General features: G+C 38.1%; 1 protein-coding gene across 3 annotated transcripts in view; it reads left to right on the top strand.

Moving 5' to 3' along the window:
• The window catches only part of LOC137775033 (C-type lectin domain family 4 member A-like), a 50,300-nt gene extending 25,117 nt beyond the window's left edge, over positions 1–25,183 (top strand). For all 3 annotated transcript variants that reach the window (XM_068560648.1, XM_068560649.1, XM_068560647.1), the window contains 5 exons: positions 2,411–2,527; positions 5,707–5,808; positions 22,326–22,477; positions 23,583–23,698; positions 24,779–25,183. In XM_068560648.1, the coding sequence (XP_068416749.1) occupies positions 2,411–2,527; positions 5,707–5,808; positions 22,326–22,477; positions 23,583–23,698; positions 24,779–24,920 (629 nt within the window). In that variant the 3' untranslated portion in view covers positions 24,921–25,183. The remainder of the gene's footprint in view (positions 1–2,410; positions 2,528–5,706; positions 5,809–22,325; positions 22,478–23,582; positions 23,699–24,778) is intronic.
• The last annotated feature ends 233 nt before the right edge of the window (positions 25,184–25,416 follow it).

Raw genomic sequence — 25,416 nt, 5'->3', positions numbered from 1 at the left:
TAGCTTCTCTTTCCTTATTTATTTTCATTTTGGATCATCTGTCCATTGGTGTAAGTGAAGTGTTAAAGTCCCCCACTATTATTGTGTTACTGTCGATTTCCTCTTTTATAGCTGTTAGCAGTTGCCTTATGTATTTAGGTGCTCCTATGTTGGGTGCATATATATTTATAATTGTTATATCTTCTTCTTGGGTTGATTCCTTGATCATTATGTAGTGTCCTTCCTTGTCTCTTGTAACATTCTTTATTTTAAAGTCTATTTTATCTGATATGAGTATTGCTACTCCAGCTTTCTTTTGATTTCCATTTGCATGGAATATCTTTTTCCATCCCCTCACTTTCAGTCTGTATGTGTCCCTAGGTCTGAAGTGGGTCTCTTGTAGACAGCATATATATGGGTCTTGTTTTTGTATCCATTCAGCAACCCTGTGTCTTTTGGTTGGAGCATTTAATCCATTCACGTTTAAGGTAATTATCGATATGTATGTTCCTATGACCAATTTCTTATTGTTTTGGGCTTGTTTTTGTAGGTCCTTTTCTTCTCTTGTGTTTCCCACTTAGAGAAGTTCCTTTAGCATTTGTTGTAGAGCTGGTTTCATGGTATTGAATTCTCTTAGCTTTTGCTTGTCTGTAAAGCTTTTGATTTCTCTCCATCAAATCTGAATGAGATCCTTGCTGGGTAGAGTAATCTTGGTTGTAGGTTCTTCCCTTTCATCACTTTAAGTATGTCATGCCACTCCCTTCTGGCTTGTAGAGTTTCTCCTGAGAAATCAGCTGTTAACCTTATGGGAGTTTCCTTGTATGGTATTTGCCATTTTTCCCTTGTTGCTTTCAATAATTTTTCTTTGTCTTTAATTTTGCCAATTTGATTACTATGTATCTCGGCATGTTTCTCCTTGGGTTTATCCTGTATGGGACTTGCTGCGCTTCCTGGACTTGGGTGGCTATTTCCTTTCCCATGTTAGGGAAGTTTTCGACTATAATCGCTTCAAGTATTTTCTCTGGTGCTTTCTCTCTCTCTTCTCCTTCTGGGACCCCTATAATGTGAATGTTGTTGCGTTTAATGTTTTCCCAGAGGTCTCTTAGGCTGTCTTCATTTCTTTTCATTCTTTTTTCTTTATTCTGTTCTGCAGCAGTGAATTCCACCATTCTGTCTTCCAGGTCACTTATCCGTTCTTCTGCCTCAGTTATTCTGCTATTGATTCCTTCTAGTGTATTTTTCATTTCAGTTATTGTATTGTTCATCTCTGTTTATTTGTTCTTTAATTCTTCTAGGTCTTTGTTAAACATTTCTTGCATCTTCTCGATCTTTGCCTCCATTCTTTTTCCGAGGTCCTGGATCATCTTCACTATCATTATTCTGAATTCTTTTTCTGGAAGGTTGCCCATCTCCACTTCATTTAGTTGCTTTTCTGGGGTTTTATCTTGTTCCTTCATCTGGTACATAGCCCTCTGCCTTTTCATCTTGTCTATCTTTCTGTGAATGTGGTTTTTGTTCCAGAGGCTGCAGGATTGTAGTTGTTCTTGCTTCTCTGGCATTATTTAAAATAGTTAAAGTTGGAAATAATCTGAAAGATTATTTAAATATATAATGAAATACTATGTAACCACAATACAGTGTGCTAAAGAAGAAAATATGGTGGCATGAAAAATGTTGATGATACAGCATATAAGAAAATAGTAGGTCAGAAACCAGTATACAGGGGCTTCCCTGGTGGCGCAGTGGTTGGGAATCTGCCTGCCAATGCAGGGGACATGGGTTCAAGCCCTGGTCTGGGAAGATCCCACATGCCGCGGAGCGACTAAGCCCGTGAGCCACAAATACTGAGCCTGCGCGTCTGGAGCCTGTGCTCCGCAACGGGATAGGCCGCGACTGTGAGAGGCCCGCGCACCACGTTGAGGAGTGGCCCCCGCTCACCGCAACTGGAGAAAGCCCTCGCACAGAAACGAAGACCCAACACAGCCAAAAATAAAAATATATATATATATAAATAAATTAATTTTAAAAAAAAAGTTAAAAAAATAAAAAAATAAAAATGATAGATTTGACTTCCTGCAGGAAGGGAAATAAATATTTAAAAAAAAGAAAAAAAGAAACCAGTATACATGGTGTGTCAATCATGTGGCAAAAGGTGCATGTATAGATATATACAGTTAAAAAATTGCTGGAAGGATGTATGCCAAAATATTTACAACAGTTATCCTCAGTGGTAGGAATTTGTGCTCTTATGTATTTTCTAAAGTTTCTACAATGAACATTATTATTTCCTTCATAGTTTCATATTATTTCAAATGTCATGTTGTTAGTAATAGTGTATCATCCAAGAAAAGGGAGATGAGGAAGAGAAGGTGAAAGAGGAAATCAGGGTCAGAATTTATTATTGATGAAGTTAATATGATTTCTCCTTCAGCTCCCAAAGAGAAGACCAACCCTCACAAAAGTCACCCTAGTTTTCCCAAGCTACTTCTTGCCTCATTGCTGATACTTCTGCTACTATTGGCAATCTCATTTTTGATCGCTTTTATCTGTAAGTATCCAGCTGAATCTATAAGGAATGTCTGCCTTACGTGAAGAGATGGCATCCAATAAACCAAAACAATGGTTTTTATCAGAAATCTGGAAAAGAAGTCATCTCTGGGGGAAGACATAATTAGTGGGACTCCACTGGGAATTTTGTTCTTTATTTGAATTTAGTTACTCTTCTATAGAAATAATGGCATTCACTCCCTTTAGAGAAATTGAAGAGTATATATGTATACATGTTTCTGTGTTGTAGAGTGAAATCTATAGGGCACCATTTGTACACTAGACAGTTGTGTAAGTGAGGTCAAATCTATAGTTCCTTAGTAGTGTTTATAAGGCTATTACTTTTTGAGTGCACAGACACGTAGTTTGGGATGAGCAGGTGGACAAGAAGGAAATGGGAAGAAATCTCCCAGAAAAAAAATTTTAATTAAAATTTCACCTTTATTATTTCTGTCCTTCTCAAGACTGCATGAGATCTTAAAGTCAATTTGGCAGATAGGTGGATTTCTGCCTATCTTTGGCTTTAAGAATTTATCAAATTTTTAAAAATCATAAAACTAGTATATATTTGGGTAGATATTTTATTCATTCATTTGGTCATTCAATAAGCTACGATGGCCATCTACTCTATGTCAGGCACTGTGCCAGACAGCATCAACAGAGTCATAGCCCTTGGTCTCAAGAAGTTCGGAGAATGATGGTAACTGGTTGAATGAACCAGTGGTTATAACAGCGTATGGTAAATGTTCTGCAGGTTAGAAGCACAGGAAGCTGAGACAGGCTTCCTGGAGGAGGTGACAGCTACACCTGTGTGGACCAAGAATGACAGAGATGTGAGAGAGCTTGGAAACATTTGGGGAAATGTGTATAAATGACTGTGACATATAGTGCTAAGTGAACTGTGAGAAATGAAGTTGCAGGTGGGAGAAACAAGCAGAGCTCACATCATGAAGAGTGTTGTATATAATGCTAAAGAGTGTGGATTTTTCCCCCTGAAGGTTATTGTATCCATTATCTTCTGCTGCTTAATAAACCAATCTAAAGCTTAGTGGATTAAAACAACAACTATTTTTAGCTCATGATTCTGTGGTTTGGCAATTTGGACTGGGCTCAGCTGGGAGGTTCTGTTGGTCCTGGCTAAAGCCAGTTGTGCATATGCAGTCAAGTACCAGTTACAGGCGACCTGGTTTCTGAGGAAGAGGATGTAAGCTGGAATGACATGGACAAATTGGTCCCACTTCTTTTGTAATTCATCGGGCTAGCCCGAGCTTGTTCAGATGGGAACGTGTAGGCTTGCAGAGTGAGAGCGATAGTGAGCAAAGCCTCCTGAAGCCTTAGCTTGGAAGTAACCAGAGTTGCTTCTGCACATTCTGTTGGCCAAAGGAAGTCTTAAAGCCAGCCCAGATTCAAGTGGTGGAGAAATAGACCCCACTTGTTGATTGGAAAAGTTAATAAGTTATATTGCAAAGGGGTGTGGATACAGGGAGAGTTGAAAATTGTGGCCATTTTTGGAATGTGTCACAGTCAGGGAGAGCCATTGAAAAATTTTAACCAGGGAAGTGATCATAACTAAATTTGATTTATAGAAATATGCTTTTGGTGTAGGTGTGTAAAATGGATATATGAGGACAGAACTGGAAGTAAAGAGAATAGTTGGAAAGCCAATTCATTATGCAATTGAGAAATAGTGAGAACCTGATCTAAGGCTAGGGGTAGTGAAGGAGAAAGGGGGTAGCTTTGAATGATAATGAGGAGGTATAATCAGGGAGGTTGAGGCTTGATGAATATTTAGATCTGGGAAATAAAGGACCAAGAGAAGTAAAGTGTGGCTCCAATATTCCTACTTGGTGAACTCAGAAATCACGAAGTTATTCAAAGAGGTAGACAATAAATGATGAGTAGAAGGTTTGAGATGGAAGATGGTGATTTAAGTTTTGGGCATGTTAAATGTTGTATGACTCTTGGAACCTCAAATGGACATGTCTAGTGGGAAACATATTTGTCCGGATTTTAGGAGACAGGTATGAGCTTTGGAAGTCATTTACATTTAGGTACCAGTTGAAACCATGAGGACACATGATATCAGTCAAGGAGAAGATTTAGTATAGGAAAGAAGGGTAAGGATGGAACTCTAGGGAATGTCACATTTTAAAAGAGATGGATAGGGAATTCCCTGGTGGTCCAGTGGTTAGGACTCTGTGCTTTCACTGCCGAGGGTGCAGGTTCAATCCCTGGTGAGAGAACTAAGATCCCTCAAGCTGAGCAGCCATAAATAAATAAACAAATAAATAAATAAGAAAGATGGATTGAGAAAGAGGATCTTACAAAGGAGTATAAGAAGCAACAGCAAGAAAGCTGTGGCAAACACAGGAAAGAGTAGTGTCCCAACAGTTAAGGGGGAAGAGAACTAGGGTCAAGTATGGCAGGAAGTCAAAGGGGAAGATAATTGAGAAATGGCCCTAGGAAATTACTGATAACCCATTGCAAGGGTGATTTTCATGGAGTGGTGGAAGCAGAATCCAGCATGCAGTGGTTAAAGAACTAAATAGAGGTAAGGAGGAGAGAAAGAGAGAAAATTTACTTTTTAGAGGGAGAGGTAGGTTAGTCTTGAGCTGTGAGAGACTTGAGTGTGTTGGCCTGCTGAGGAATAAGAGCCAGTTGGGATGGATAAAGTAAAGGAAAGAAGATGAAGAGGATAATGTCTTCCTCTCCAGATCATTGTTGGAGTTGTTTTGATTCCCAATTCTACAAGTAACCCAGAACTCGTCAGAATTAGCTAATTTTCCCCCCGAAGACTCATGCTGTGTACATCCTCAGGTAGAAGTGTTTAATCATTTTCTCTCCATTCCTTGTCCTTCAGGGATTAGCCTTTGCATGCATTTAGTGTGGATATTTGAAGGAGAATATGGACAAATCCCTTTAGACCCGTTATAATGGAAGCGTCATGTCCTCTTTCAACTACTGATTTTTTCAGCTATTCCTGCAGAAATCTGTAGTTTCAAAATCAGTGGGATTAGGATTACATTGAATGTGGGGTGATGGGAAATCTTTTCCACAGTCAGGATTCTATTAAAATAATTGGGCAATTGTAGATTTTGTTCCTATAAAGAATGTAAGTAACATTAAGGAGTGACGTTATAACGCTACCAGGAAAATGAATGGTCTTATTCTCTTTTTCAGTTTTTTTCCAAAAATGTTCTTATATTCCTAAAGAAAAAAAGACCACAAAAGAAGTCCCTCACACAGTATTGGAATGTATGAAAGAAAATTCGACCACAGAAGGTAAAAATTAAATGTGCCTATAATTCAGTTGTTGTCTCTACTGTGTGCCAGATCTATATTTCCAATAAGGTTCACAGGCAGGTCATACTAAGAAGTTGAGTCTTATGATCATTTTAAACTTTAAGTATACAAATATTTAGGACCTAAAATTCTTTTATACATATCTTTAGTATATCTGTGTAAGGAAATAGTTTTAATTGTGAAAAAGATTACATTGCTTTTGGGTTTCTTCAGCCTTTGCTTCTTTCTGAGCTTTCTGTGCATACTTGCCCTTTTTGTTACATATCAGGTAAAACTCACTCGTTCAAGAAAAATTTAATTCATTTGTGTTTTAAGAAAACATATGTGCATAAAACATTTCTGGGAGAATGCATAAAATACACTTAAACAGGGTTTTACCTCTTCAGACTAGAGTTGAAGGTTTTGGAAGAGGAAGAAAGTTTTAGTTTTGTTTGATGAAGAGGATGTAAATTTTAATATAGATGTGATTATTTAAATTAAAAATAGACTATTTTTAGAGAACAGTTTTATTTTTACAGCAAAACTGAGCAAATAATAGACTTCCCATATCACTCCCCTCCCCCGTGTACACAATTTTTCCAACATCTTACATTATTAGTATGGTACATTTATTACAACTATTGAGCCAATATTGATATATTATCATTAATTAAAGTTCATAGTTTGTTCAGATTTCCTTAGTTTTTTTTCCTTAATGAACATTTTTTTCTTAATGAGAAACTTTTTCTTAGTTTTTTCTTTCTTTTTTTAATTTTGATTCTTTTTTAAAAATTAATTAATTAATTTATTTTTGGCTGCATTGGGTCTTCATTGCTGCATGCGGGCGTTCTCTAGTTGCGGCGAGCTGGGGCTACTCTTCGTTGCGGTGCGTGGGCTTATTGTGGTGGCTTCTCTTATTGTGGAGCATGGGTTCTAGGCGCATGGGCTTCAGTAGTCGTGGCACGTGGGCTCAGTAGTTGTGGCTCACGGGCTCTAGAGCACAGGCCCAGTAGCTGTGGTGCATGGGCTTAGTTGCTCCATGGCATGTGGGATCTTCCCAGACCAGGGCTCGAACCCATGTCCCCTGCGTTGTCAGGCAGATTCTCAACCACTGCGCCACCAGGGAAGACCCAAACTTGTTTTATAATAGCAATTTCTGGAAATTATTTTTATCTCAACTGACAAGTAACTCAGAAAAAAATCAGTTTATTTATTTGTGTAATTAAAAATTTTAAGTTGTATTTGACATACAACATTGTGTAAGTTCAAGGTGTGCAGATAATTGATTTTATGTTGTAATATAATTGCTATATTAGCATTAGCTAATATCTCTAACATGTCACATACTTACCATTTCTTCTAGTGTTGGGAACACTTAAAATCTACTCTCTTAGCAACTTTAATGTTCACAATATAGCTTTGTTGTCTATAATCACTGTACTGTGTATTAGATCTTCAGGACTTATTTACATACTAGTTGTAAGTATATACCCTTAAACAACATCTCTTCCATTCCCACACCTCCCAGCCCCTGGTAACCACCAATTTATCCTCTGTTTTTAAATTTTCATTTTTTAAAATATAGGAGATATCATGGAGTATATTTGTCTTTCTCTGTCTGACTTATCTCACTTAGCATAATGTCCTCAAGGTCCATCCATGTTGTTTCAAATGGCAGAATTTCCTTTTTTCTCATGGCTGAATAGTATTCCAGTACATATACCACATCTTCTTCACCTGTTCATCTTTTGATGGACACTTGGGTTGCTTCCATATCTTGGCTTTTGTAAATAATGCTTCGATGACCATAGGGGTGCATATATCTTTTCTACTTGGTGTTTTTATTTTCTTCGGATAAATAACCAGAGTGGAATTGCTGGATCTTTTTGTTTTGTATTGATATATGCCCTAACTACTTATTGTGGACATAGATGATTTTATTACTTTTGTGTTTTAACCTTCCTACCAGCTTTAAAGTGGTTGATCTACTACTCATACTGTATATTTGCCTTTACCGATGAGATTTTTCCTTTTATAATTTTTATATTTCCGTCTGTGGTCTTTTCTGTTCACTTAGAGAAGTCTCTTTAATATTTTTTGTAAAGCTGATTTAGTGGCACTAAACTCTTTTAGCTCTTGCTTGTCTGTGAAACTCTTTATCCCTCTTTCAAATCTGAATGAGTGCCTTGCCAGGTAGAGTATTCTTGTAGTTTTTTCCCCTTTCATCACTTTAAATAATTGTGCCGCTCCTTTCTGACCTGCAGAGTTTCCTCTGAAAAGTCAGCTGGTAGTCTTATGGGAGTTCCCTTGTACATTACTAATTGCTTTTCCCTTGCTGATTTTACAATCTCTCTTTAACTCTTGCCATTTTAATTACAATGTGTCTCAGTGTGGACTACTTTGGGTTGATCTTGTTTGGGACTCTGTGCTTGCCTGTTTCCTTTTCCAGGTTAAGGAAATTTTCAGCCATCATGTCTTCAAGTATATTCCCTGTCCCTTTCTCTCTCTCTTCTTCTGGGATCCCAATAATGTGAGTGTTAGTATGTTTGATGTTGTCCCAGGAGTCTCTTAAACTGTCCTCGTTAAAAAAATTCTTTTTTTCTGTTCAGCTTGGGTGATTTTCACTACTCTTCCTGTTGGCTGATCCATTCCTCTGTGTCATCTTATCTAATGTTGACTCCTTGTAGTGTATTTTTAATTTCAGTTATTGTATTCTTCAGCTGTGTTTTGTTATTCTTTATATTTTCCAACTCTTTTCTTAGATGTCCCACTGTGTTCATCTTTTCTTCTCCTGAGCTTGTTGGGCATCTTTATGATCATTACCTTGAACTGTTTAGTGGGGAGATTGCTTATCTTTGCTTAGCTCTTTTTCTGGGGTTTTATTTATTTATTTTGTTTATTTGTTTGTTTTTTGTGTTTGTTTGTTTTGAAAATATTCCTCTGTTGCCTTATTTTGCCTGATTCTCTGTTCTTATTTCTATGTATTAGGTAGGTCAGTTACATTCCCTGATCTTGGAGAAGTGGCCTTATGTAGGAGATGTCCTATGTGGTCCAGGAGCACACTCCCTTTTGTTCACTAGAGCTATATGCTCTAGGGGTGTCCCTTGTGTGGGCTGTGTGGGCCTTTCTATTGTGGCAGGGCCAACTACTGTGGGTGCACTAATAGGTTGGCCTGGCTCCCAGGCTGGTGGCTTCCAGGCCCTGCCTAGTGCAGAGACTGCTGGCCTGGTGGTTGGGAGGGCCATGTCCTGATGTGGCTGGCTGAAGGTCCCAAAGGTCCTGAGGCTAGTGCTGACCCATCATTGGGCAGAGCCAGGTCCCAGATGTCTGGGCCTTGGGGCTGGGGTGTTCTACAGCTGATACTGGCTGCTGGTGGGCAGGGCCATTTCCTATCATGACTGGGTGGGGTCCCTGGGGGTCCTGTGGCTGGTGGTGGCCCCCTGGTGAGTGGAGCTGGTTCCTGGGGTGGCTGTCTGTGGGGCCTGATGGTTTTGGAGCTGGTATTGGCTCACATGTGGGCAAGGCCAGACCTGGCATTCCCAGGGCAGATGTTGGCTTGCTGGTGGGAGGGGCTGGATTTTGACATTGCTGGCTGAGGCCCCAGGGGTCCCAGGGCTAGTTCTGGCCTGCTGGTGGGTGGAGCCAGGTTCTGGGGTGGAGCTGGTGTCAGACTACTGGTGGGTGGAGCCAGGGCTGGGGTCTTGGGGCTGTTGCCCACCCGCTGGTGGTTGAGTCTGGCTCTAGGGGTTAGTGCTGGCCTGCTGGTGAGTGAGTGGGGATAAATCCTTGGCCCTCTGGTGGGCAGGACCAGCATCCGGGGCAACTGGGGGGCTCCACTGGGACTATGGCTGCTGACAATCTGCTGGTGGGTGTCGCTGTTGCCCCACACAACTGGCTACTTGGTCTGGGGCGTGGGGTCCCAGGACTGGTGCCAACCAGCTGGAGGTTGGGACTGGGTCCCAGCTGGTAATAAGCTAGAGGAAGAACTCAAAAAATGGCACTCGTCAGCACCAGTGTCCTTGTGGTAGAACGAGCTCCCCAGACTGGCTGGTGCCATTGTCTGTGTCCCCAGGGTGGGTCTCTGGGAGGCTCTCCCAGATTAGCAAGTGGATCTGACCCAGGCTCCTTTCAAGTTACTGCTTATTCCCTGTGTCTGAGGGCGTGAGGTTTTGTGTGAGCCATTTAAGTGCAGAGTCTCTGTTTCCTTCTGGCTCTCCCAAACACAAGCCCCACTGGCCTTCAGTGCCAGACATTCTGGGGGATCATCTTCCCAGTGCGGGGCCCCTGGACTGGGGAGCCCCATGTGGGGCTCGACCCCTCGCTTCTTGCGGAGAACCTTTGAAGTTGTGATTATCCTCGAGTTTGTGGATCACCTAGCTGGGTGTGGGTCTTGACTATGCTGCGTCTCTGCCCTTCCTACCCATCTTGTTGTGGTTCCTTCTTTATATCTTTACTTGTAGAAGATCTTTTCTGCTTGTCTTCTTGTCATTCTCATTGATGGTTACTCTGTAAATAGCTGTAATTTTGTGCCTGTGAGGGGTGAGCTCAGGGTCTTCCTACTCTGCCATCTTGGCCACACTCCTCTATAATTTTTTTTATACATTGTTGGATTCAATTTTCCAATATTTTTGAGGATTTTTGAATCTATGTTCATGAGGGAAATTGGTCTGTAGGCTTTTTTTCCCTTACAATGTCTTTGTTTGGTTTTGGTATGAGGGTAATGCTGGCCTCAGGAAATGAGTTTGGTATTCCTTCTGCTTCTATATATATGTATTTTTTTTTTTAGTATTTATTTATTTATTTATTTATTTTGGCTGTGCCGGGTCTTAGTTGCAGCATGTGAACTCTTAGTTGTGGCATACATGTGGGATCTAGTTCCCCAACCAGGGATCGAACCCAGGACCCCTGCAATGGGAGCATGGAGTCTTACCCACTGGACCACCAGGGAAGTCCCTGCTTCTATCTTTGAAGGACATGGAGGTAACTGGTATAATTTCTTTCTTAAATGTTTAGTAAAATTTATCAGTGAACACATCTGGGCCTAGTGCTTTCTTTTTTTTTGGATGATTATTAATTATGGATTTAGTTTCTTTAATAAATATAGGCCTATTCGGATTGTATATTTCTTCTAGTGTGAGTTTTTGCAGATAGTGAGCTTCAAGGAACTGGTTCATTTCATCTAGGTTATCAAATTTATGGGCATAGAGGTGTTCATAATAATTCTTTACTATCTTTAATGTCCACTAGATCTATTGTGATGACTTATTTTCATTTCTAATATTAATAATTTGAGTCCTTTCTGTTTTTTTCTTAGCCTGACTAGAGGCTTGTCAATGTAATTGATCTTTTCAAAGAACTAGCTTTTGGCTTTTAGCAATTTTCTCTATTGATTTATTGTTTTCAGTTTCACTGATTTCGGCTCTGACTTTTATTATTTATTTTCTTCTGCTTACTTTGGATTTAATTTGCTCTTTGTTTTCTAGTTTTCTATAATGGAGACATAGATTATTGATTTTAGATATTTCTTTTATCTATTATATGCACTCAATGCTGTAAATTTCCTTCTAAGCCCTACTTTGGCTGTATCACAGAAATTTTGATGTCTGTTTTTATTTTCATTTTGTTAAAAATATTAAAAAATTTTTTCTTGAGATTTCTTCCTTGACTCGTGTTATTTAGAAGTATTTTATTCAGTCTCCAAGTATTTGGGGATTTTTTCAGCTATCTTTCTGTTACTGATTTCTTGTTTAATACCACGTGATCTGAGAGCAGACATTGTATGATTTCTATTCTTTTTAATTTTTTAAGGTGTGTTTTATTGTCCAGTTGTAGTCTATCTTGGTAAATGTTCTATGTGAGTATTGGGGTCCAGGGCAGTTCTCCCCAAAATGAACCTCAATGGCAGATTGATTATTTTGTGTTAAAGTTACTTAAGAAAGAGCTGATATAAGAGGGACTCTTTGACCCTCCTCTCTGTCTCACTGAAAGCAGGAAATAAATGAAAGTTACCACTCCCTGTATCTGGAGGGAGAAGAACACACATCACCAGAGATCAGGAAATCAGGGACAAGAAGCCTGTGTAAACAAATCTTGTTGCTTCCTTAAGTTATTACCCCAAACCTAAACTCTGTTTCTATTCTTCACTAATTAAGCATACATTTCCTCAAAATTTTATTGTTTCTTTGTCTAAAAATTATGAATGCTGCCTGCTTTGACTACTTCTTAGGTCTCATTTCTAGGAGACCTCAGTGCACACAAATTAGAGTTGGTTTCTTTTCCCCCTGTTTCTTTTTTGTCTTGTGTCAATTTTATGGTTAGTCCAGCCATAAGAACTCAAGAGACCTAGAGGGGTGGGATAGGGAGGGTGGGAGGGAGACGCAAGAGGGAAGAGATACGGGGATATATGTATATGTATAGCTGATTCACTTTGTAACACACCATTGTAAAGCAATTACACTCCAATAAAGATGTTAAAAAAAAAAAAAAAGAGGGTTGGGGGGGAAATTTCCCCCTCCCCAACATAAGCTTTAAAAAAATGTGTATTCTGCTGTTTTCAGATGAAATATTCAATAGATGTCTGTTATATATGGTTGATTGATGATGTTTTTGAGTTCAACTATGTCCTTACAGGTTTTCTGCCTTCTGGCCCTGTCCATTTCTTGTCAGAATGTTTAAATCTCTATAATAATGGATATGTCTGTTTCTCCTGGCAGTTCTATCAGTTTTTGCTTCACTTTTTGATGCTCTGTTGTTAGGTACATACACTAAGGATCGTTATGGCTTCTTGGAGAATTGAACAAGAAAAAATTCCCTTTATCATTATGTAATGTCCATCATTATCTCTGACAGCTTTCCTTACTCTGAAGTCTGCTGAAATATATACAGCTACTCCTGCTTTCTTTTGTTTAGTGTTAGCATGGTATACCTTTCTCTATCTACTTTCTTATAAAGATGAAAAACTAGTATGTTTATTGATTATTTTTTCATTTGAGATACCTTTCCACTTATCAAGTTATTTCTGATTGAAAAACAAATTCTACCTGGCGATGGGGAGGGGATGGAGCTAGCTGATGTCCTGATGGACCACAGAGATACAGTGCATCTGGGGTTTGCGTTCATAACAAGCTCCTGGCAGATGCTGCTGCTCTCTGGAAATTATGAATGGAAGCAACAAATCATGATAGTGTGTGTCTCACCAACAGAAATCACAGCCGTTTACAGATTACATTGCAGTCGTTGCAGACATCATGAAATACTGTTTATGTTGATCATTTCTTTGAAATTACCTCATTTATTAGGCCTACTGCTGTATCTTGTTATTTACTGTATAGTAAGTACATATTACTATTTGGTTGAACCATGTGGAATTAGTAATGGTGGATAGACCTTTTTTTTTTTTTTTAACATCTTTATTGGCGTATAATTGCTTTACAATGGTGTGTTAGTTTCTGCTTTATAACAAAAGTGAATCAGTTTTACATATACATATATCCCCATATCTCTTCCCTCTTGTGTCTCCCTCCCTCCCATCCTCCCTATCCCACCCCTCTAGGTGGTCACAAACCACTGAGCTGATCTCCCTGTGTTATGCGGCTGCTTCCCACTAGCTATCGGTTTTACATTTGGTACCGTATATGTGTCCATGCCACTCTCTCACTTTCTCCCACCTTACCCTTCCTCCTCCCCGTATCCTCAAGTCCATTCTCTAGTAGGTCTGCATCTTTATTCCTGTCTTCCCCCTAGGTTCTTCATGACAATTTTTTTGTTGATTTTTAGATTCCATATATATATGTGTTAGCATACGGTATTTGTTTTTCTCTTTCTGACTTACTTCACTCTGTATGACAGACTCTAGGTCCATCCACCTCACTACAAATAACTCAGTTTCGTTTCTTTTTATGGCTGAGTAATATTCCACTGTATATATGTGCCACATCTTCTTTATCCATTCATCTATCAATGGACACTTAGGTTGCTTCCATGTCCTAGCTATTGTAAATAGAGCTGCAATGAACACTGTGGTACATGACTCTTTTTGAATTATGGTTTTCTCAGGGTATATGCCCAGTAGTGGGATTGCTGGGTCATATGGTAGTTCTATTTTTAGTTTTTTAAGGAACCTCCATACTGTTCTCCATAGTGGCTGTATCAGTTTACATTCCCACCAACAGTGCAGAGGGTCCCCTTTTCTCCACACCCTCTCCAGCATTTATTGTTTCTAGATTTTTTGATGATGGCCATTCTGACCAGTGTGAGATGATATCTCATTGTAGTTTTGATTTGCATTTCTCTAATGATTAATGATGTGGAGCATTCTTTCATGTGTTTGTTGGCAATCTGTATATCTTCTTTGGAGAAATGTCTGTTTAGGTCTTCTGCCCATTTTTTGGATTGGGTTGTTTGTTTTTTTCATATTGAGCTGCATGAGCTGCTTGTAAATTTTGGAGATTAATCCTTTGTCAGTTGCTTCATTTGCAAATATTTTCTCCCATTCTGAGGGTTGTCTTTTCGTCTTGTTTATGGTTTCCTTTACAGTGCAAAAGCTTTTAAGTTTCATTAGGTCCCATTTGTTTATTTTTGTTTTTATTTCCATTTCTCTAGGAGGTGGGTCAAAAAGGATCTTGCTGTGATGTATGTCATAGAGTGTTCTGCCTATGTTTTTCTCTAAAAGTTTGATAGTGTCTGGCCTTACATTTAGGACTTTAATGCATTTTGAGTTTATTTTTGTGTATGGTGTGAGTGAGGGAGTATTCTAATTTCATTCTTTTACAGGTAGCTGTCCAGTTTTCCCAGCACCACTTATTGAAGAGGCTGTTTTTCTCCACTGTATATTCTTGCCTTCTTTCTCAAAGATAAGGTGACCATATGTGTGTGGGTTTATCTCTGGGCTTTCTATTCTGTTCCATTGATCTATATTTCTGTTTTTGTGCCAGTACCATACTGTCTTGATTACTGTAGCTTTGTAGTATAGTCTGAAGTCTGGGACCCTGATTCCTCCAGCTCCGATTTTCTTTCTCAAGATTCCTTTGGCTATTCGGGGTCTTTTTTGTTTCCATACAAATTGTGAAATTTTTTGTTCTAGTTCTGTGAAAAATGCCATTGGTAGTTTGATAGGGATTGCATTGAATCTGTAGATTGCTTTGGGTAGTATAGTCATTTTCACAATGTTGATTCTTCCAATCCAAGAACATGGTATATCTCTCCATCTATTTGTATCATCTTTAATTTCTTTCATCAGTGTCTTATAATTTTCTGCATACAGGTCTTTTGTCTCCTTAGGTAGGTTTATTCCTAGATATTTTATTCTTTTTGTTGCAATGGTAAATGGGAGTGTTTTCTTAATTTCACTTTCAGATTTTTCATCTTTAGTGTATAGGAATGCAAGAGATTTCTGTGCATTAATTTTGTATCCTGCAACTTTACCAAATTCATTGATTAGCTCTAGTAGTATTCTGGTAGCATCTTTAGGATTCTCTATGTATAGTATCATGTCATCTGCGAACAGTGGCAGTTTTACTTCTTCTTTTCCGTTTTGGATTCCTTTTATTTCTTTTTCTTCTCTGATTGCTGTGGCTAAAACTTCCAAAACTATGTTGAATAATAGTGGTGAGAGTGGGCAACCTTGTCTTGTTCCTGATCTTAGTGGAAATGGTTTCAGTTTTTCACCATTGAGGACGATGTTGGCTGTGGGTTTGTCATATATGGCCTTTATTATGTTGAGGTAAGTTCCCTCTATGCCTACTTTCTGGAGGGTTTTTATCATAAATCAGTGTTGAATTTTGTCAAAAGCTTTCTCTGCATCTATTGAGGTGATCATTTGGTTTTTCTCCTTCAATTTGGTAATATGGTGTGTCACATTGATTGATTTGCGTATATTGAAGAATCCTTGCATTCCTGGGATAAACCCCATTTGATCATGGTGTATGATCCTTTTAATGTGCTGTTGGATTCTGTTTGCTAGTATTTTGTTGAGGATTTTTGCATCTATGTTCATCAAGGATAATGGCCTGTAGTTTTCTTTCTTTGTGACATCTTTGTCTGAGTTTGGTATCAGGGTGATGGTGGCCTCGTAGAATGAGTTTGGGAGTGTTTCTCCCTCTTCTATATTTTGGAAGAGTTTGAGAAGGATAGGTGTTAGCTCTTCACTGAATGTTTGATAGAATTCGCCTGTGAAGCCATCTGGTCCTGGGCTTTTGTTTGTTGGAAGATTTTTAATCACAGTTTCAATTTCAGTGCTTGTGATTGGTCTGTTTATATTTTCTATTTCTTCCTGGTTCAGTCTCAGAAGGTTGTGCATTTCTAAGAATTTGTCCATTTCTTCCAGGTTGTCCATTTTATTGGCATAGAGTTGCTTGTAGTTATCTCTCATGATCCTTTGTATTTCTGCAGTGTCAGTTGTTACTTGTCCTTTTTCATCTGCAATTCTGTTGATTTGACTCTTCTCCCTTTTTTTCTTGATGAGTCTGGTTAATGGTTTATAAATTTTGTTTATCTTCTCAAGAACCAGCTTTTAGTTTTATTGATCTTTGCTATTGTTTCCTTCATTTCTTTTTCATTTATTTCTGATCTGATCTTTATGATTTCTTTCCTTCTGCTAACTTTTGGGTTTTTTCTTCTTCTTTCTCTAATTGCTTTAGGTGTAAGTTTAGGTTGTTTATTTGAGATGTTTCTTGTTTCTTGAGGTAGGACTGTATTGCTATAAACTTCCCTCTTAGAAGTCCTTTTGCTGCATCCCATAGGTTTTGATCATTGTGTTTCCATTGTCATTTGTTTCTAGGTATTTTTTTGCTTTCCTCTTTGATTTCTTCAGTGATCTCTTGGTTATTTAGTATGTATTGTTTAGCCTCCATGTATTTGTATTTTTTACAGATTTTTTCCTGTAATTGATATCTAGTCTCATAGCGTTGTGGTCGGAAGAGATACTTGATACAATTTCAATTTTCTTAAATTTACCAAGGCTTGATTTGTGACCCAAGGTATGATCTATCCTGGAGAATGTTCCATGAGCTCTTGAGAAGAAAGTATATTCTGTTGTCTTTGGATGGAATGTCCTATAAATATCAGTTAAGTCCATCTTGTTTAATGTATCATTTAAAGCTTTTGTTTCCTTATTTATTTTCATTTTGGATGATCTGTCCATTGGTGAAAGTGGGGTGTTAAAGTCACCTACTGTGATTGTGTTACTGTCGATTTCCCCTTTTATGGCTGTTAGTATTTGCCTTATGTACTGAGGTGCTCCTATGTTGGGTGCATAAATATTTACAATTGTTATATCTTCTTCTTGGATTGATCTCTTGATCATTATGTAGTGTCCTTCTTTGTCTCTTGTAATAGTCTTTGTTTTAAAGTCTATTTTGTCTGATACGAGAATTGCTACTCCAGCTTTCTTTTGATTTCCACTTGCATGGAATGTCTTTTTCCATCCCCTCACTTTCAGTCTGTATGTGTCCCTAGGTCTGAAGTGGGTCTCTTGTAGGCAGCATATATACGGGTCTTATTTTTGTATCCATTCAACCAGTCTATGTCTTTTGGTTGGAGCATTTAATCCATTTACATTTAAGGTGATTATCGACATGTATGTTTCTATTACCATTTTCTTAATTGTTGTGGGTTTGTTATTGTAGGTGTTTTCCTTCTCTTGTGTTTCTTGCCTAGAGAAGTTCCTTTAGAATTTGTTGTAAAGCTGGCTTGGTGGTGCTGAATTCTCTTAGCTTTTGCTTGTCTGTAAAGGTTTTAATTTCTCCATCAAATCTGAGTGAGATCCTTGCTGGCTAGAGTAATCTTGGTTGTAGGTTTTTCCCCTTCATCAGTTTAAATATGTCCTGCCACTCCCTTCTGGCTTGCAGAGTTTCTGCTGAAAGATCAGCTGTTAACCTTATGGGGATTCCCTTGTATGTTATTTGTTGTTTTTCCCTTGCTGCTTTTAATATTTTTTCTTTGTATTTAATTTTTGGTAGTTTGATTAATATGTGTGTTAGACAATTTTTGACATAGAAAAATGGCCCATTGAAATAAAAATTTTTCAATTTTTGATAACCATGCACTTACTTTTAATATATATGTCTTTATAAAATCCTCTTGGAGTTTTAAAGTGGGTTTTTTAGGACAACATATAGTTGAGTCTTGTTTTTTGATTCACTCTGACAATCTCTTCTTTTTAATTGGTGCATTTAGATGACTGACATTGAAAGTGATTATTAATACAGTTGTATTGATATCTACCATTTGTATTATTTTTTTATATCTTGCCCTTTCTTTTATCTTTTTCTACTATTTTCTTCTTTTCCTATTTGTGGTTTTAACTGAGCATTTTACATGATCCCATTTTTGTTCTATTCTTAGCATGTCAGTTATACTTCTTTTTTTTTAGTGGTTGCCCTAAAGTTTGCAATATACATTTACAAGTAATCCAAGTCCACTTTCAAATAACTGTATACAGCTTCATGTGTAGTGAGAGTATTTTAAAACAACAAGATGATCCAAATCCCTTCCTCCTATCCCTTGTATCATTGCTATAATTTATTTCACTTACACATCACATAATTGAATACATAGTTGCTATTATTATTATGAACAAATTATCTAATAGATCAATTAAGACTATGGAAAATACAAGTTTTTATTTTACTTTCACTTATTCCTCCTTTGATTTTCTTCCTTTCTTCATGTAGAACCATGTTTCTGACCTATATTACTTTTCTTTTCTCTAATAAGTGTCTTTTAACATTTCTTGCAAGGCAGGTTTACTGGCAACACATTCCCTCAGTTTTTGTTTGTCTGAAGAAGTTTTTATTTTTAATTCACCTTTGAAAGTTAATTTTGTATGTTACAGAAATAAGATAGTAGCTTTTTTCTTTCAACACTTTAAATATTTCACTCCACTCTCTTCTTGCTTCTGTGGTTTCTGCAAAGTCTGATGTAATTCTTATCTTTGCTCTTCTATAGGAGGTGTTTTTTCCCCCTCTGGCTTCTTTAAGGATTTTTCTTTGTCTTTGATATTCTGCAGCTTGAATATGGTGTCTAGGTGTAGTTTTCTTCAGCATTTATCCTGCTTGGTATCTGTAATTAATTTGGAGAAATTCTCAAACATTATTGTTTCAATATTTCTTCTGTTCTTTTTCTCTCTTTACTCTCCTGATAGTCTCATTACACATATGTTACAAGTTTTTTTTCTGCCTTACATTTCTTGGAGATTCTCTTCTCTTTTTTTTTTTTTTTTCAGTCTTTTTTCTCCTTGCTTTTTAGTTTTGGAGTCTTCTATTGAGATATCTTCATGCACAGAGATTTTTTTTTTTCTCTCAGCTGTGTCCACTCTATTAATCAGCTCACTAAAGGTATTCTTCATTTCTGTTACAGTATTTTCCATCTCTAGCATTTTGTTTTGTTTTTTTCTTAGAATTTCCATCTCTCTGCTTACATTGCTCACCTGTTCTTGCATGCTGTCTACTTTGTCCATTAGAACCTTTAACATGTTTGGTTTTGTAAAATAAATCTATTTATTTATCTATATATTTTTATTTTTGGCTGCGTTGGGTCTTTGTTGCTGTGCACGGGCTTTCTCTAGTTGCGGCGAGCGGGGGCTACTCTTCGTTGCGGTGCGCGGGCTTCTCATTGTGGTGGCTTCTTTTGTTGCGGAACATGGGCTCTAGGTGTGCAGGCTTCTGTAGTTGTGGCGCACAGGCTTAGTTGCTCCACGGCATGTGGGATCTTCCCAGATCTGTGCTCAAACCAGTGTACCCTGTATTGGCAGGCGATTCTTTAACCACTGTGCCACCAGGGAAGTCCCTAGAGCCTTTAACATGTTAATCACAGTTGTTTTAAATTCCTGGTCTGCAAAAGACAACCCTCAGAATGGGAGAAAATAGTTGCAAATGAAGCAACTGACAAAGGATTAATCTCCAAGATTTACAAGCAGCTCATGCAGCTCAATAACAAAAAAACAAACAACCCAATCCAAAAATGGGCAGAAGACCTAAATAGACATTTCTCCAAAGAAGATATACAGATTGCCAACAAACACATGAAAGAATGCTCAACGTCATTAATCATTAGAGAAATGCAAATCAAAACTACAATGAGATATCATCTCACACTGGTCAGAATGGCCATCATCAAAAAATCTAGAAACAATAAATGCTGGAGAGGGTGTGGAGAAAAGGGAACCCTCTTGCACTGTTGGTGGGAATGTAAATTGATACAGCCACTATGGAGAACAGTATGGAGGTTCCTTAAAAAACTAAAAATAGAACTACCATACGACCCAGCAATCTCACTACTGGGCATATACCCTGAGAAAACCATAATTCAAAAAGAGTCATGTACCAAAATGTTCATTGCAGCTCTATTTACAATAGCCAGGACATGGAAGCAACCTAAGTGTCCGTCATCGGATGAATGGATAAAGAAGATGTGGCACATATATACAATGGAATATTACTCAGCCATAAAAAGAAATGAAATGGAGGTATTTGTAGTGAGGTGGATGGAGTTAGAGTCTGTCATACAGAATGAAGTAAGTCAGAAAGAGAAAAACAAATACCGTATGCTAACACATATATATGGAATCTAAGGAAAAAAAAAAAAAGGTCATGAAGAACCTAGTGGTAAGACGGGAAGAAAGACACAGACCTACTAGAGAATGGACTTGAGGATATGGGGAGGGGGAGGAGTAAGATGTGACAGGGTGAGAGAGTGGCATGGACATATATACACTACCAAATGTAAAATAGCTAGTGGGAAGCAGCCGCATAGCACAGGGAGATCAGCTCGGTGCTTTGTGACCACCTAGAGGGGTGGGATAGGGAGGGTGGGAGGGAGGGAGATGCAAGAGGGAAGAGATATGGGAACATATGTATATGTAAAACTGATTCACTTTGTTGTAAAGCAGAAAGTAACACACCATTGTAAAGCAATTATACTCCAATAAAGATGTTAAAAAAAAAAAAATTCCTGGTCTGATCATTCCAATATCTCTGCCCCATCAAGCATCTGCGTCTGATGCTTGCTCTGTCTATTCAAACTGTGTATTTGCTTTAATATGCCTTGTGTTTTTTTCTCATTAGCTGGACATGATGTACTGAGTAAAAGGAACTGCTGTAAAAAGGCCTTAAAAATGTGGTGGTGAGGTGTGGGGGGAGGGGAGACATTTTATAATCCTATGATTTTGTTCATTCTTTTAGTGAGTCTTTGCCTTTGTGCTTTGAGCTTACAAGTTCTTCTTCTCAGTTGTTTTTATTAACCCCTTTAGAGTGGGACAGGTGGCTATAGTGGGCTTTACTTGGGTATTTTCCTTTCCCTAGTCAGTTAGGGTCTGACACATCCCCAGCATCTTAGGCTCTGGTCAGATAATTTCTCCTGTGCGCAGATCTTCTCAAAAAGAAAAGAATCCTCTGGTGTATTTCAAAATGGTACCTTTTGCCCTGCTTTTGCCAGAAGCACAGGAGAATTTTTCTCAGATATTTACTGTGAGCACCTGGTGGAACTCCAGGATGTAAAACTCACAGAAGTGTTGGGGCCTCTACGTTGACTGGGTCACCCTGGACTTTTTATCTCTCAGAGTTGTCTACACTGAGCTTCCAGCAGTTCCACAATTTCAGTTCAGGTTGCCATGCCCTGGGACTGGTTCCCAAAGACGTTTCTGCTCCAGTACAAAATTGTGATTCTCTGTATTTGCTTTTGTGTCTCTACAACTTTGGGTGCAGTGGTTTGCTCTGTGAAGAGTTGCTGATTTTCAGTTTGTTCAGCTTTTTACTTGTTAGAATGGAGTGGTGACTTCCAAGCTTCTTACCAGACTGGAAACTGGAAGTCTATTTATTTGTTGTTGTTGTTTTACTCTATTTTGTCTCTGTTGTTCAGCTGAGTAATTTCTGTTATTCTATCTTTTAGTTCACTGATTTCTCTGTCCTCTTTATTCTGCTGTTGAGCCCATCCACTGAGCTTTTAATTTTGGTTATTACATTTTTCAACTATAAAATTCCATTTGATTCTCCTTTTTATCTTTAACTTTTTGCTGAGATCCTCTATTTCTTTGCTGAGGCTTTCTATTTTTTCATTTGGTTCAAACGTTTGTACTTTCTTGCTGAAGCATCTTTCCATGGCTTCTTTTAAATCTTTGGCACATAATTCTAGTATTTCTCTTATCTTGGTATTGGCATATATATTTTCTTTTTTTTTTTTAAATTGACTTTTGAGAACTTTGTGGTTCTTGGTATGATAAATAATTTTCCGTTGAGACCTGGACATTTTTGTATTATGTTCTGAGAGTTTGGATCTATTTAAACTTCTGTTTTAGCTGGTTTTTCCTGACACCACTCTGGCAAAGGAAAGCATCCCTACCCTGTTACTGCCTGATGTAGGTAGACTTGACCTCCTTGACACCTGATGGGCAGGGGCTCCTTGTTACTCCTCGGTCAAGATGGGAGTTCTGCTTTCCATGCAGTCTCCTCTGGTCCTTAATACACACACTTAAAAAATTACTTTTCATATATTGCACTGTTATGGCCTTCTTCTCAATACAGGGAAAGACTGGAGTTGCTGCCCAAAGAATTGGACGTCATTTAGTTCTAACTGCTATTTTATTTCTACTGAACAAAATATTTGGGATGAGAGTGAGAAGAGTTGCTCAAGAATGGAAGCTCACCTGCTGGTGATCAACACCAAGGATGAGCAGGTACTTTCTAATTGATAATGGAATCAGGAGTGTTGCCTGGCTTTTTAACATCTTTCTTGGCTAAGAAGGAGATTTTTATTGTCTTGGGATATTGGTGCTGTGGCAGAAGGCTTAAGAAAATAGTTAGAAAAGGCTACCTAAGGTTTTACATTCCACGCCTTCTTCCTGCTGCTATAAAACTAACCTCCCCCCAAATAAATTGGGGCATTGAAAATATAATAAGTAGGGGTTGAGTGGAAGGCTGAAAATATTTCAGCCTGAAATATCAGTTTATTATTTCAACACGTAAATGTTTTATAAATTATTAACTAACAGAGAAGGGGTATCAAGTCCAATTGGGAAATGAAGTTCCATCATGAAGAGTCACAATCACCAATCAGAAATGATTGTTAACAATCTGAAGTTGTTAAAAGGAAAATTATTTAATCTGCAAAATATTTCTCATCTACGACTTTGAAGAACACCCTCTCTTAGGGAAGAAGTGAAGGGAAGAGAGTCTGAGATGAGAATTCATTATGATCATGAATAGAATTTGCCTCCATATGTATCAAACATTGGTATGTTCTGAACATTTGTGTCCTGTCACCCCAATTCATATGTTGAAATCCTAACCTCCAATGATGATAATATTAGGAAGTGGGGCTTTTGGGAGCTGCATAGGCCATGAGGATGAAGCCTTCATTGATGGGATTCATGTTTTTAAAAAAGAGATTCTACAGAGCAATGTCGCCCCTTCTACCACGTGAGCACACAGTGAGAAAGCACTGGTTAGGAACCAGGAGGAAGGCCCTCATCCTACCATGTTGGTTCCCTGACCTGGGATTTCTAGCCTCCAGAACTGTGAGAAACAAATTTCTGTTATTTATAAGCAACTCAGTCTGTGGTATTTTGTTACAGCAGCCTGAACAGACTAAGACCAACATCATGCTCACAAGTGATATCTTTGATCCTGCTCTGCTTAGCCAGAAAAAACCTAGGCTCCTCTGCAGGGCCCCCATGTGGCTCTTCCTGGATCCTCTCCTTTTCTTCTCTTCTCCCTAAAGCCAGGAACTCAGTTCAACCTGACTGTTCTAAAGGCTATACCTCCTTCCTTTTCTTCCCTTAGGATATCATCACCCGGAAACTGAAACTAAATTCTGTTTATTATGTGGGGCTGTCAGACCCAGAGGGGAAAAGACATTGGCAATGGGTCGATCAGACACCATACAATGAAAGTGCCACGTGAGTATAGAATTAGATAAAGGAACCCTGGGTCCTGCAGCATACAGGGGTTTTAGGGTGTTCCAATGATCAGTTATTAAAATAAAATAGCTCATGCTGTATACCTGAAACTAACACAACATTGTAAATCAACTATACTTCAATAAAAGAAAAAAGCTCACTCTTCTTTTAACTCTTGGGCACTAGGTTAAATAATTTTCCTTATTATCTCACTCAATCATCATAATAACTCTATGAGGCACACATTATTATTTTTCTACTATAGAGATGAAGAAACTGAGTTTAAAGAGTTTAGATAACTCAGTGGTTATCCAGCAGTGGTAACAGTGGTCCTCAAACCCAGGTCTGTTTGATATCAAAGTTGGGGCTTTCAACCACTACACTATCTCTCTAAATGTAACAACAATTTATGTCAATTAAGATCATAACCAATTATTGAGATTTAATATCTCTCATGCAGCAAATAAGTTAAATTCTGATAGTCTTATGATATCTCATATTTATGAAGTTATTTTAAAACTCTTAAGTACTTTAGTACATTATAGTACATTACCACCTTTGATCCTAATATCACTGTGTGAAATATATAGGGATATTAATCTAGTCTCTGCGAATCTGTGAAATTAAATTACTTGTCCAAGGTAACAGGCATAGTAGCAGATTCGGAGATTTTAACTAGTTCTTCAGACTCCAAAAGCAGTGCATAATAAAAGAAACAAACTATATTGATACTTGAGACCAGTGTGAAGTCTTTTACATCATTTAAGGGAGACTGTGGACTGACAGTTTCCTGGAAACAGGATATAAAATGGACAAACAGAAGGGAGACTGGAACATCTGCTGGGAGAATGTTTAATGCAATAAGATGACACAATACTGGGTGATGTAAGGACAATTTTCAAGGGAAATACCAGAGACACAGATGGAGGGAAAACTCCATGAGAAGTGGGAAGGAATGATTTGGGCATATCTGACTTTGACTTCCACACAGTTCAATCCCAGCCCCGTCTCTTACTGTCTCTTTTCAAAGCACTGTTTAAAGAAACATTCTCATTCTTTTTTTCCCTTTCTGACACTCAGATTCTGGCACAGGGGTGAACCCAATAATCCTTATGAGCGTTGCGTTGTGCTAAATGCTCCTTCAGGAAAATGGGGCTGGAATGATGTTCCTTGTAATGACCATCACAAGTCTATTTGCAAGATGATGAAGATCTACTTATGAATGGAACATTCTCCATGACCGTGAGGTTGAATTGGTATCCACCATCACAGAGATAGCTAATATGTTCTTTTTTTAAAAAATTTAATTTTATTTACTTTTTATACAGCAGGTTCTTATTAGTTATCTATTTTATACATGTTAGTGTATATATGTCAGTCCCAATCTCCCAGTTCATCCCACCCCCCCCAGCACTTCCCCCCTTGGTGTCCATACGTTTGTTCTCTACATCTGTGTCTCTATTTCTGCCCAGCAAACCGGTTCATCTGTACCATTTTTCTAGGTTTCACATATATGTGTTAATATACGATATTTGTTTTTCTCTTAGAGATAGCTAATATGTTCTTGTTATTCATGTGTAAGTCTTTTATAAGGGATTTTCATAGAATTTTTCAGTAGGCTGTCACCTATTCCATTTACGATAGAGCCAGTGCACACATTCATTCATTTGTTCATTCATGAAATTTTAGGGGAGCAAAAGTTGCCACCCCAAAATGTC

Source organism: Eschrichtius robustus, chromosome 13 (genome assembly GCF_028021215.1).
Source record: "Eschrichtius robustus isolate mEscRob2 chromosome 13, mEscRob2.pri, whole genome shotgun sequence".
In the NCBI taxonomy this organism is placed as follows: Eukaryota; Metazoa; Chordata; class Mammalia; order Artiodactyla; family Eschrichtiidae; genus Eschrichtius; species Eschrichtius robustus.
The sequence above is the reverse complement of the archived record's forward strand: the minus strand, read 5'-3'. Positions and strand labels throughout refer to the sequence as shown.